Raw genomic sequence first — 13,113 nt, 5'->3', positions numbered from 1 at the left:
CTCCCTCCTGATGCTGCCTGCCTTGCTGTGTCCCTCTCCCTCCTGATGCTGCCTGCCTTGCTGTGTTCCTCTCCCTCCTGATACTGCCTGCCTTGCTGTGTCCCTCTCCCTCCTGATGCTGCCTGCCTTGCTGTGTTCCTCTCCCTCCTGATACTGCCTGCCTTGCTGTGTCCCTCTCCCTCCTGATGCTGCCTGCCTTGCTGTGTTCCTCTCCCTCCTGATACTGCCTGCCTTGCTGTGTCCCTCTCCCTCCTGATGCTGCCTGCCTTGCTGTGTTCCTCTCCCTCCTGATACTGCCTGCCTTGCTGTGTCCCTCTCCCTCCTGATGCTGCCTGCCTTGCTGTGTTCCTCTCCCTCCTGATACTGCCTGCCTTGCTGTGTCCCTCTCCCTCCTGATGCTGCCTGCCTTGCTGTGTTCCTCTCCCTCCTGATACTGCCTGCCTTGCTGTGTCCCTCTCCCTCCTGATAATGCCTGCCTTGTTGTGTTACCCGAGCCTCCGGCCTGCCTATTTCAGATTCCAGCATCTGTTTCAAACCACCATCCCCCCCCCCCACCTCCAGCAGTGTATTCCAGACCCTCACCCACCCTCTGGGTGAAAGAAGCCTTTCCATAAATCCTCTCAAAATCAAGGTCTTTTTCCCAGGATAATGACGTCAGCTTGTACGAGGGGACATAGCTACAAATTGAGGGGTGATAGGTTTAAGACAGATGTCAGAGGCAGGTTCTTTACTCAGAGAGTGGTAAGGGTGTGGAATGCCCTGCCTGCTAATGTAGTTAACTCAGCCACATTAGGGAGATTTAAACAATCCTTAGATAAGCACATGGATGATGATGGAATAGTGTAGGGGGACAAGCTGAGAATAGTTCACAGGTCGGCACAACATTGAGGGCCGAAGGGCCTGTTCTGCGCTGGATTGTTCTATGTTCTCTACATTCAAAGCTCAGGAAACTGGTGATTGGAATTCAGTCCAGAGAAGTGAGGTAATAAATTTGAGGAAAATGAGAAACAGCAAGGGAGGCAGAGGATTCTGGTTAAGTACAGAAGGTTCAAAATTCTTTACAGCACGTGTCCAGACAGAGCACTGGAGGTGGCGGGGCAGATAGATACGGTGGGTGAGAAACACCCTTCATTGGCCAAGACACAGGATATAACAGCAGGGAGGTTATGCTACAATGGAATACAGAAAGCAGCTGGGCCCCTGGTTGGGTATAGTGTACAATTCCAGTCACTACATTACAGGAAGGATGTGATGGAACTGCAGAAATACTCGGGGGGTTTACAAACCTATTGCCAGGAATGCAGAAGTTTTGCGATTAAGCAAGATAAGCCTTTACTTCTGGAACAGAGGCTGAAGTATGATTAATAATTGAGAGAGGGTCGGAGATAGAGTGGCTGGAAAGACTCATTTCCCTCAACAACGTGGACAATGAAGACGGACAAAGATTTATTGCTACAAAACCAGAAGTTGCTGGAAAAGCTCAGCAGGTCTGGCAACATCTGTGGAGAGAAATCAGAGTTAATGTTTAAGTCTGGTGACCTTTCCTCAGCATTGATGGTCACTGGACCCGAAACGTTAACTCTGACTTCTCTCCACAGATGCTGCCAGACATGCTGAGCTTTTCCACCAACTTCTGGTTTTGTAGCTATAAATCTTTGTCTGTCTTCATTGTGCACGTTGTTGAGGGAAAGTTCCCCTATTTTTGCCTCTAGTTTATAGCATCTGCTATAGTTCTTTTGGTTTTTATTAAAGATTTAAGATAATTCCGAAAAGGATTGACAAGAAATTGAGTTGTTTTCTTCTCTCTTCCCACCCCACCCCCCACCCCCAAAAAGGGATGGTGGGGGTTAAAGGCCTCGTCAGTTTAAAAATAAATCCCTGCTACATACTTAACGCATCGCTCACTTTGGAGCGAGGGCCGAGAGGAGAGGTTAGGATTGCATTCGATAGCTCTTTCCACCAGCAGTGACATAACAGGCCGAATGGCCTCCAGGGCTGTAAGTGTTTCAGTTTCCCAATTCTTTCCCATGATTTTACACTGTAGCCCCTTGGGATCCCACAGGCGCTGATACCACCTCCCGAAGATGTGAGGCCCATCCAAAACCTTCACAGAACAGTACCCTGGGCCTAACCTGTTTATAATTCCAGACGCCTACAGACAACATTAAGACCAACGCCAACATCTCACTTGGCTTCTCAATATTTATTTTAACCTGCTCCCCCAGGATTCAGGGAAGGTTGAAAGACTCGAGACTTGGCATCCTGTACACAGCCCGCTCGGAGTTTGTAAAAGAAATAAAATCCTTGCAAGACCCTTCAAACAAAGCTGCTGACCTCTCAGAGACCCGACAGCCGCAGGCTGGTCCGGAATCATTTCATGAAACTTCTGTTATTACAGATAGACTCTGCAGATACAATTACAGTCCCAAGGCGATCCGGGACAGATTCCAACATTGCACGGAATCTCCTACAAGGGATTCTTGAAGAGCAAAACTGCTCCTTCATGTTTCAGGTTAGTCTCAGTTTTAGTTACCAAGGCTACAGCCTAAACTCTCGGATTCTCTTCAGGTTAACATGCAGTTGGCAGTTAGGAAGACAAATGCCATGTCAGCATTCATTTCAAGAGGGCTAGAATACAAGAGCAGGGATATGCAGCTGAGGTTGTGTAAGGCTCTGGTCAGACTGCATTTGGAATACTGTGAGCAGTTCTGGACTCTGTGTTTAGGGAAGGATGTGCTGGCCTTGGAGAGGGGTCCAGAGGAGATTCATAAGATGATCCCAGAGATGAAGGGCTTATCTTTTGAGGAGCAGCTGAGGACTTTGGATCTGTATTCGATGGCGGGACAGGAGGGGGGGGGAAATCTGATTGAAAACCTACAGAATCCCGAGAGGGCTGGATAGAGTGGACGTGGAGAAGATGTTTCCCACCAGGAGGAGAGACTAGGGCCCACAGGCACAGCCTCACCCAACCCTTTAGAACAAAGGTGAATGTCTTCAGCCAGAGGGTGGGGAATCTGTGGGACTCATTGCCGCAGCAGGCTGTGGAGGCCAGGTCATTGAGTGTATTTAAGACAGAGATAGGTTCCTGATTGATAAGGAGATCAAAGGTTACAGGGAGAAGGCAGGAGACTGGGGTTAGGAAACATATCAGCCATGATCGGATGGTGGAGCAGACTTGATGGGCTGAATGGCCTAATTCTGCTCCAATGTCCTCATGGTCAATGACTGCTTCTTCCCACCCGACGCTGAGGAGAGAGGGTAAGAGTCCAATGGTTGAAAGTATCAATACAAGATGATCACCGATAAATCCAACTGGAAACCTGCTTCAATCGTGCTCCCAGAGACGGTGGAGGAGGGGATTAGCTTTTCCTTCTTACAGGGTGGGGGCATGGGTTTCGCTGGCTAGGCCAGTATTTATTGCCCTCACCAACTGCCCTTTAGAAGCTAGTGTGAGTTGTACCAAAATATTTAAGGGGAATTTGGGAGCTCAGAGGGTTCACCATCCAATCACAGCAACCTCATCTTCAGCTGCTGGTGGGCCCATGTCCCATCACAGACAGCATCCCCTCCCCTTCCCCAATCTGACCAGTGACAGCTCTCCGGCCCCAGGTAAGACAACTCAAGCCAAAACTTCAGAGAGCCAAGTATCTGAGAGGTACCTTCCTAGAGAGGTCTTTAATGGCAGCATTTGTTAACCCTAGACTCCAGTGTCAATATTTAGAGATTTCTGTTTGCCTGTGGCCCTCCCTCAAGGTGGTTCTGGGTGGGATGCTCTTCGGAGGGTTGGTGTACACTCGATGGACCGAATGGCCTGCTGCTATACTGTAGGCATTCTACGATTGACTGGGCCTTTGTCAAACCACCAGCAGCTCCACAAAACGGTCCTTGTTGGAATTTCCCTGAAAATCCCCTGACCACCTCCTTAATGCAGCTCCCATCCCCCACTTTTACAGTCCCCTCCTCCCAGCCCAGCATCCTAGGCGCCAGACAAAAGCAGCTCCTCAAATTCAAATCCCACACAGCAGCATTCCCAAAAAACACAGAGTTCCAAAGTAACTAGATCAGGTGGGAATATTGACTCAGGGACCCTGCTTTCCCTGGTCCCAGGAAAGTCACTGACTCCCGCTGTCCATCAGGAGGCAGTGCTCAGTCAGTGTCTCCCCAGTATCAAATCACTGAGCAGGAAGCGCTACCTAGATATGGGAGGGGTCAGGTTCACAAAGGCAGGCAGACAGACAGAGGGTCCCCCCGTTGGTCCAACCCCCAGGTGACCTACCTTCTCGGCATTGTGGCGCTGACGGACTCCAGCTCCCTTGCCCTTTCCACCAGCCCCTGTCGGAACCAGCCGACCAGTCACTGTAATAAATAAAACATCAGCTTCACAGGAGTGCCAGGCCTGTACCGCGATATCACCCTCTCTACCCCGAAACTAAAACACTCCAACTCAGTCAGAACGAGGAAAGAGAGAGAGAGAGAGAGAGAGACAGAGAGAGAGGCAGAAGAAAGAGATGAAGAAGAGATGAAGAAGAAAGAGATGAAGAAGAAAGAGAGAAGCTGAACATACAATTTAGGTGCAGTGTAGGCCATTCGGCCTCTCACACATGCTGCCCCATCACGGCTGAACAGATTTGCCTCGACTTGATTCTCCAGCCCAATCCCGATGTTCATCAACAATCTCACAACCTCCGCACTGACCTCTGGAAATGAGAGTTCCACAAACTCCCAACCTGGAGAGCAACAATTCCTTCCCATCTCCATCTCCAACGGGAGGCCTGTTATATTTAAACTGTGCCCTCACATTCCAGTCTCTCCCCCAAAGGGAACTACCCACCCAGCTCCCACCCCCTCAATCCAGAATGTTTCAGTAAGATTCTCTCTCATTCCTCTACACTCCAATGGATAGACCCACCTTTCCCCCCCCTCCCCCCCCCCTCAAATCAACCTCTTCATCCCAGAAATCAGTCAAACTGCACATGGAAAAGGCCTTTCGGCCCATTGAGTCTGTGTCAGTCAAAAACAACCAGCCATGGGAAGCTGGTTTCCCAGCAGCAGGTCCACAATTGAAGGGGCTTTCTCTGAATTGCTTCCAATGGGATTCTTAAACAAGCGCTCCAAACTCTGCACAGTTCTCCAGACGTGGTCTCACTAACACCCAGTACAAGTATCCAGACTTTATTATTTCATTCCCTCAGCAACAAACACCCACATTCCATTAGCCTCCTGCAGGGACCTGCTGACTAACTTCTCAGGATTCATGTACAAGACCAGCCTGATCCCTCTGCCCTTCAGCACTCGGTGACCTCCTTTCCTGTCCGCTTCATCGGCCAAATTCCTGCCCCCCCCCCCACTGTCTATACCTGCCTTCTCCCCACAGTGTCCATACCAACCAGCAGCATTCCCAGTGCTTTGATCAAATTATTAATACAGATTGTGAAGAGCTTCTCCATTCAACAGGCACTCCACCGGTTAGACTCCTGACAGGAGAATGAGACCCTTTACTTCCTGACAACCTCCAGTCCAGCTGACAATTATACCCAATCCCACTGTATGTGGGTCTGAAAGGGTTAATCCTGAGAGGCACCGCCTGCTGTGGTGATGCTCTAAGGGCTTGGGGGAGTAAAAGAGCGGGGGACGGACAGCAGTCGGTGGGGTAAAAACAATGACTGCAGATGCTGGAAACCAGATTCTGGATTAGTGGTGCTGGAAGAGCACAGCAGTTCAGGCAGCATCCAAGGAGCTTCGAAATCGACGTTTCGGGCAAAAGCCCTTCATCAGGAATTAAGGCAGTGAGCCTGTGGTCATGGGAAGCACAATGAGCCACATCTCATACACTCTTCCGGTTAGACCAGAAGGTGTCTGTGCCTTGGCGCACACATACCAAGGCTATCTATCTATGTTACTGAGAATGACAACACAGAACACCCCCCCTGATAAGGTGCTCATCTATAAACCCCAGCAAGCGGGACTTGGACAGTCTTTCAGGACATCAGACAAGGCTGCCTGCGTTAGGAACCCAAACCCTGGCGTTAGTGATTCTAATGAGGTGAACCTAATGTACCATTCTGAAAGGGATAGATAATATAGGAGCAGGGAGGTGTCTTCCACTGGCAGGTGGGAGTAGAACGAGGGGGGTTAGCCTCAGAATAACGGGGAGCAGGATTCGGACTGAGCTGAGGGGGATCTCCTTCACCCAGAGGGTTGTGAATCTGTGGAATTCCCTGCCCAGTGAAGCAGGCGAATGTTTTTAAGGCAAAGATAGATTTTTGAACAGTAAAGGAATTAATGGTTACGGTGAGATGGGGGGGTAAGTGGAGCAGAGTCCATGAAAAGACCAGCCATGATCTCATTGAATGGTGGGGCAGACTCGACGGGCAGGATGGCCTACTCCTGCTCCTGATGTTCTTATAGAGCAAGAGTTCCCTGATTGCACCAGATTAACAGCCCCAATCAGGGAGTCCTGGCTGACAGATAAGATCAGGCATGTCAGAGGTTCTGCTCACTCTGAGAGCTGGCTCTGAGGGAGCTGGGTCAGTGTCAGGGACTCTCCCTGTGTTAATAAAGGGGGGACCTGGTGACTGGATACTGACCTCTGGGGAGTTATTTCAGAGGCAAAATCTCTAAGGAGAAAGTGAGGACTGCAGATGCTGGAGATTAGAGTCAAAATTAGAGTGGTGCTGGAAAAGCACAGCAGGTCAGGCAGCATCCAAGGAGCAGGAAAATCGGGCACAAGGACTTCATCAGGATTGTCCTGTTCCTCAGATGCTGCCTGACCCGCTGTGCTTTTCCAGCATCACACTCTCGACGCAAAACCGCTTAGCCTGGCCTCATTTGCACAGACTGGAGCTGGTTCCAGAGTGTATAAAGTGAATTGCACCCTCTTTATTTAAACTGTGTGGATGGTCTATAAACAAGTTATTAATCCGATTCCAAAAGTCACGGTTTTACAATCGGAGCTTTTAGCCTCGGCTGAGTGATTGATTGGGTGTGATTGTTACTACAGAAGTACACGGTGACAAAATGCAAAACTTGGAAAATAAACCGGGTGTGTTAACTATGTCACTACGGAAAGCAACGGGACGTTTTCAAAATACCAGCATGGCACAATGGGCCAAATAGCCTCATTCTGTGACATTCCCAGCCTCAGCACTAAAGCCTGAGATGGTCTATTTCAGCGGGAGGGCTACAGAGGACACATTCTAATCAAAAAAACAAAGAGAAGGAGCCAATGGGGCAGATGGATCTGGAGTACCAACCATGCCATTTTTATTGGGTACGAGTGAGAGTGAGACACAGCAGGGTCCATTCCAACATCACAGTATTTCACAGACACCAGCTAAAAATCACAAAGACACACCGAGTTCCCCAAGCATCCACTGCATGGGGTGGGAGCCTGGACTCAGAGGCCAATCTCCTCTAACCACAGGCACTATTTCCAGGAGAAAGGTATTTCTCACACCATGCAGGTAAACCAATCTCTAGCACGGATACTTACATTGCTCCTCTGTTTATGAAGGAAGGGGATAGGTGCAGAGTATAGTTTTGGGAGCTTACCATGAACCACAATTGTGTTTCAGCGAGGGAACTGTTTCCAATACTGGCATTAGAATGTCCAGACAGTTCTCACGGCCTTGGACAGGGCGAGGAGGAAGTTTACCAGATTGCACCAGGTTTTGTAGCTCATGATGTGTATGTGTGCACGTGGAGGGGTAGGGTGGTACACACGTGTACACACACACACACCCCTATCAGCAGTCATCCATGTGAATGTTTGAGAGAGAGGTGGGGGCTGTGTGAATGCAGGTAAATGGGCGAGAGTGAGAGAGCATGAGTGAGCGATGGTAAGAGACTGAGTGAGAGTGAGAGTGAGAGTGAGACAGTGAGCAAGACAGACAGAAATTCATTCACAACATGCCTACTCTGCTTCCTGTAGCTTCAACAATCGTTTACTATTCTATGTCCACAACCAGACTTGACCAAGCAACCACAGTGAGCACCAGGAGTAAACAGGCTCAGCACCAAACCCAGAACAATGTCAACACAAAACCAGCAATGATAGACTTCAGTGAACGTGGAGACACTGGAGGAACTGGGATTGTTCTTCTCAGAGCAGAGACAGAATTTTTAAAAATTCACTCATGTGACACGGGGCCTAGATTTACCGCCCGTCCCTAGTTGCCCCTTGAGAAGGTGGGGGTGAGCTGCCTTCTTGACCCGCTGCAGTCCATGTGCTGTGGGTGGACCACGATGCCCTGAGGGAGGGAATTCCAGGATTCTGACCCAGCGACACTGAAGGAGCGGTGATATATTTCCAAGTCAGGATGGTGAGGGGCTCGGAGAACTACTCGCAGGGGGTGGTGTTCCCATGTATCTGCTGCCCTTGTCCTTCTAGATGGAAGTGGTTTGGGAAGTGCTGTCTGAGGGTCTTCGGTGAATTTAAAGGGAGATTTAAATAAGGTGTTCAGAGTTGAATTTAGAAGCCTCTCATACTGACATTGTTGGGGTTCTCAATGACAAAGATTAAAATGGAGAAAGTTAGTCCAGGAGGAGGGATAGTAAAGGGTTAATGATTGGCTTGGTTCAGTGGGGGAGGAGGGGATAGAAGATCTCTTAATGGGAAAATCACAAAGGGTAGGTTGATAAAAGGTTAAAGGTTAAAAGACCCAGACTGAAGAAAAGACATACCGCGGTGTGTGTGTGTGAGAGAGAGTCAGAGAGAGAGTCAGAGAGAGAGTCAGAGAGAGAGAGTCAGAGAGTGCCACAGTGTGTCTCAGAGAGTGTCAGACAGCGTCAGAGAGTGTCACAGTCTGTCTCAGATGGTGTCAGAGAGAGTCCGACAGTGTCAGAGAGTGTCACAGGGGTGTCTGTGTGTATGGGGTGTGTGTGTGTGTCTGTGTGTGTCTATATATATATATATGTGTGTCTATTAGGGAAAATATGGTAATTGGCTGTACAAATGTTGGAGTGGTTCTTGTTCTGAATTGTAAGTGTATTCTCTCCCCCTGGCTGCTGTCAATCTGCAGAACAGCTCCTCACTGAGGGGAGGTTTCCTTCCAGCCCCAGGGACCATGTGGGGAGCTCACTTGTCAAGCTCAGAACTGAAGCCAGCACAGGGAATTGGAGCCGTCTGAATCATTCCAGTCAGGATCTGCAAATTCTTTCAATTCCCACCGCCACTTTCCAGCAACACCTCCCCCTCCTGCCCCAACAATGAGAGGGAAAATATTCCAGTGAATTCTCTGCAGCGTGCAGCCGAGTGCTCCGGTGCAGTACTGACAGAGTGCTGCACTGTCAGAGGGTCCCCCAGCCCAACACTGATTCCACCCATTTAATCCCCACCCAGTAACTTCATGATGCTCTTTAGGAGTAGTCACTGATGACCACCTTCGGTCGATGTGCCTCTAATATTCAGCCAGAATGGGAAGAGCTATCTGGACTGCTGCAAAGCATGAGACCATTCAGCTCCTCATGGCCATACTAGCTCTTATCTACTGCCATCTCCCTGTATCCCCAAGTCATCTTCCTTTCCAGGAAACAATCCAATTCCCTCCTGCAAGCTGTGGTTGACCCTGCCTCCAGCCCATTCCCTCCCCGAACCACTCACTGTGTGGGAAAAGCCCTTCCCCCAACACTTCCAATTTGTGCCCTCTTTCACCTCGATTCTTTTATAACTCCCAGACGGCTTGGACACACTACAATTCCCCTACTGTTGCAACAGGTCCACAGCAGACACATTTCCCTAGCCCCACACTCATCCCTGGAACATTCGGAAACAAGGAATACCTACATCAGGCTCCGGATTATTGACTTTAGTGTTGCCTTCAGCACCATAATCTCAACAAAACTCATTTCCAAACTCCGAGACACCACACCCCTTATACTCTCAGGCTGTGTGTGTGTGTGGGGCCAAATCCCACCCCAACCCCATTCACAGATTGGCTGATGACACCGCGGTAGTGGGTCAGATCTCAGACAATGATGAGACGGAGTACAGGAAGGAGATCGGGTGCTTGGTGGTGGGTGTAAAGACACCAATCTCTCCCCCAGTGTCAGTGAACCAAAGGGGCTGGTCATTGTCTTCAGGAAGCAGAGAGGAGGCCACGCCCTATCTGTATCGATGGGGCTGAGGGGGAAGAGGGTGAACAGCATCAGGTTCCTGGGAGTGACCATCACCAACAATCTGTCCTGGTGCATTCACATCAACTCGGCAGTACAACAACACCTCTACTTCCTCAGGAGGCTAAAGGAATTCAGCATGCACACAAGGACTCTCACCAATTGTTATCGATGCACTACAGAAAGCATCCTATCCAGATGCAGGTTTGGCAACTGCTCTGCCCGGGACTGTAAGAAACTACAGAGAGTTGTGAACACAGCCCAGTCCATCACACCAACCAGCCTCCCATCCACTGACGCCATCTTAGACTTCCCACTACCTGGGGAAAGCAGCCATCACCATCGCAGACCTCTCCCAGCCCGGGTATACTCTCATCCATCAAGCAGAAGGTACAAAAGTTAGAAAACACATATCAATCGATTCAAGAACAGCTCCTTCACTGCTGTTGTCAGGCTTATGAACAGACCTCTCATGTATTAGAGTTGATCTTTCTCTGCACCTTCTCCATAGAGGCTGTAACACTATGTGCTGTTACCCTGATGTATTTATGTAAGGTATGATTTGTCTGGATTGCACGCAACACACTAATTTTCACTGTATCTCAGTACATGTGACAATAAACCCTACAGTATTTATTATTAACTATTTTCTTTACCCATCCTGCTAGCTTTATTAATTTGTGCACATATATCCCAGGTCCCTCTGCCCTCCACCCTGATAAAGACAGCACTCTTCATTATATACAGTCTGTCCATATTCCTCCTGGCAAGATGCGTCCCCTCACACTTCCCCACGTTGAACTGCATCTGCTATCTGTCTGCCCACCTCACCAATGCAGAGACATCCAGGATGAGGAAAGGAGAGCCTGGTGCCAGGTTGAATACTCCCAGTCATGAACAAACCAATACTGACAGCTCGCCACTAATGCACCGTCCCCACTCAGTCAGATTCCACAACCTAACCCACCCGAGGAGCTTTCAGAATAAAGAGAAGTAGATACAAGACTCCAGCATCTGCACTCCTCACTTTCTCGTAGTTATGAGACTGTCGCAGTTTCGTTACTCAGAAACACATCACCGTTCCTTCACTGTCGCTGGGTCAGAATCCTGGAATTCCCTCCCTAAGGGCATTGTGGATCTACCCACAGCACATGGGCTGCAGCGGGTCAAGGAGGCAGCTCCCCCCCCCCACCTTCTCAAGGGGTGATGTCGTGGAGGTGCTGGTGTTGGACTGGGGTGGACGAGGTCAGAGGTCACACGACACCAGGTTAGAGTCCAACAGGTTTATTTGAAACCACACTTTGAAAGCTAGTGCTTCCAAATAAACCTGTTGGACTCTAACCTGGTGTCATGTGACCTCTGACCTTCTCAAGGGGCAATGAGCGATGGGGGATAAATATTGGCCAGCCTGGGAATGCATTACTTCATCCAATCCCAACAATATCTCCTTGGAATATTTTCCCCTTTGTGCGGTCAGTAATCCCTGCTGGAACAGGATTCCTGGTCCTCCCAATGAGACAAAGCCCCAACTCAATCACACAGTGAAGGACCTGGGAATTAAGAATTTTACAAACGGGGATCAGTGCCCGACAAACCCAAACCCCCATGAAAAGGAGAGCCTAGCAGAGTCTGTACAGTGCAGGAAGATCTGCAGCTCTGCCCTTTAATGGGATCTCCCACCAGCCTGTCAGCAGGTACTTCCACAAGCTTCAAAAGGACAACTTTCATTTCAGCCTCTTGCAAAGTTTGCACTGAAACATTCCGGAACGGCCGAGACACTTTTCTGAGAGGTCGTGTTTGAATGTGACAGTTTGGTGCAGAATTTCACAGCCCCAGTTCGTTACCGTGTCAACCCCACTCGCAATCACCAAAAGAAACAATCACTCAGGAAGCAGACAAGGACAAAATGTTTATATCTATCGTCCCTTTCAGCACCTCAGGACATCTGAACGCGTGTTACACCCACAGAAGGACTTCTTACAGGGTGGACCCTCTTCAAGGAAAGTGGCAGCCAATTTGTACACAGCAAGATCCCACTAATAAATCAGGACCACGTGTTTCAGCGATGGTGGCTAAGGAACAGATATTGATCAAAGCAGCTCCCCCCTCCATCCCCAAGATTTTGGCAAACAGTAGGGTGGAATATTCCACACGGAACAGAGCGCAGAGAGAGCTGGGGTTTAGCCATCGCCTACACAATGGGAGCTCAGAGTGCAGCAGAAACTCTAACCAAATCCAGCAACTGGAGGACACTACCTCAAACAAGATCCTAATGCCCCAGTGAGAGCCAGTGTGTGTGTGGGACTGTACCCCAGTGAGAGAGTGTGTGTGTGTGTTTGTGTCTGTCTGTCTGTGTGGGACTGTACCCCAGTGAGAGTCAGTGTGTGTGTGTGTGTGGGACTGTACCCCAGTGAGAGAGAGTGAGAGAGACTGTACGCTAGTGAGTGTCAGTGTGAGTGGGACTGTACCACAGTGAGAGTCAGTCAGTGTATGTGTGTGTGTGTGTGGGACTGTACCCTACTGAGAGTCAGTGTGTTGGGGACCATGCCCCAGTGAGAGTCTGTGTGTGTGTGACTGTACACCAATGAGAGTCAGTGAGAGAGAGAGAGAGTGGGACCATACCCCAGTGAGAGTCAGTGTGTGTGTGTATCCCAGTGAGAGTCAGTGTGTGGGGGGGACTGTATCCCAGTGAGAGTCAGTGAGTGGGTGGGGCTGTACCCCAGTGAGAGTGTGTGTGTGGGACTGCACCCCAGTGAGAGTCAGTGTGTGTGGGACTGTACCCCAGTGAGAGTCAGTGTGTGGGGGACTCTACCCCAGTGAAGTCAGTGTGTGTGGGAGTGTTCCCCAGTGAGAGTCAGTGTGTGTGCGGGACTGTATCCCAGTGAGAATTAGTGTGTGCTCGGGGCTGTATCCCTGTGAGAATCAGTGTGTGGGGGGTACTGTATCCCAGTGAGAGTCAGTGTGTGTGCGGGGCTGTATCCCAGTGAGAGTCAGTGTGTG

General features: G+C 49.7%; 1 protein-coding gene across 1 annotated transcript in view; it reads right to left on the bottom strand.

The window, feature by feature from the left end:
- Positions 1-13,113, bottom strand: part of LOC122558792 (carbohydrate sulfotransferase 11-like) — a 52,586-nt gene that overhangs the window by 27,400 nt on the left and 12,073 nt on the right. Inside the window, exon 2 of the mRNA XM_043707571.1 lies at positions 4,277-4,356. Coding sequence (XP_043563506.1) covers positions 4,277-4,356 — 80 coding nt within the window. The remainder of the gene's footprint in view (positions 1-4,276; positions 4,357-13,113) is intronic.

This window comes from Chiloscyllium plagiosum, chromosome 18 (assembly GCF_004010195.1).
Source record: "Chiloscyllium plagiosum isolate BGI_BamShark_2017 chromosome 18, ASM401019v2, whole genome shotgun sequence".
Classification (NCBI taxonomy): domain Eukaryota; kingdom Metazoa; phylum Chordata; class Chondrichthyes; order Orectolobiformes; family Hemiscylliidae; genus Chiloscyllium; species Chiloscyllium plagiosum.
This window is presented reverse-complemented; position numbering and strand designations above follow the sequence as displayed.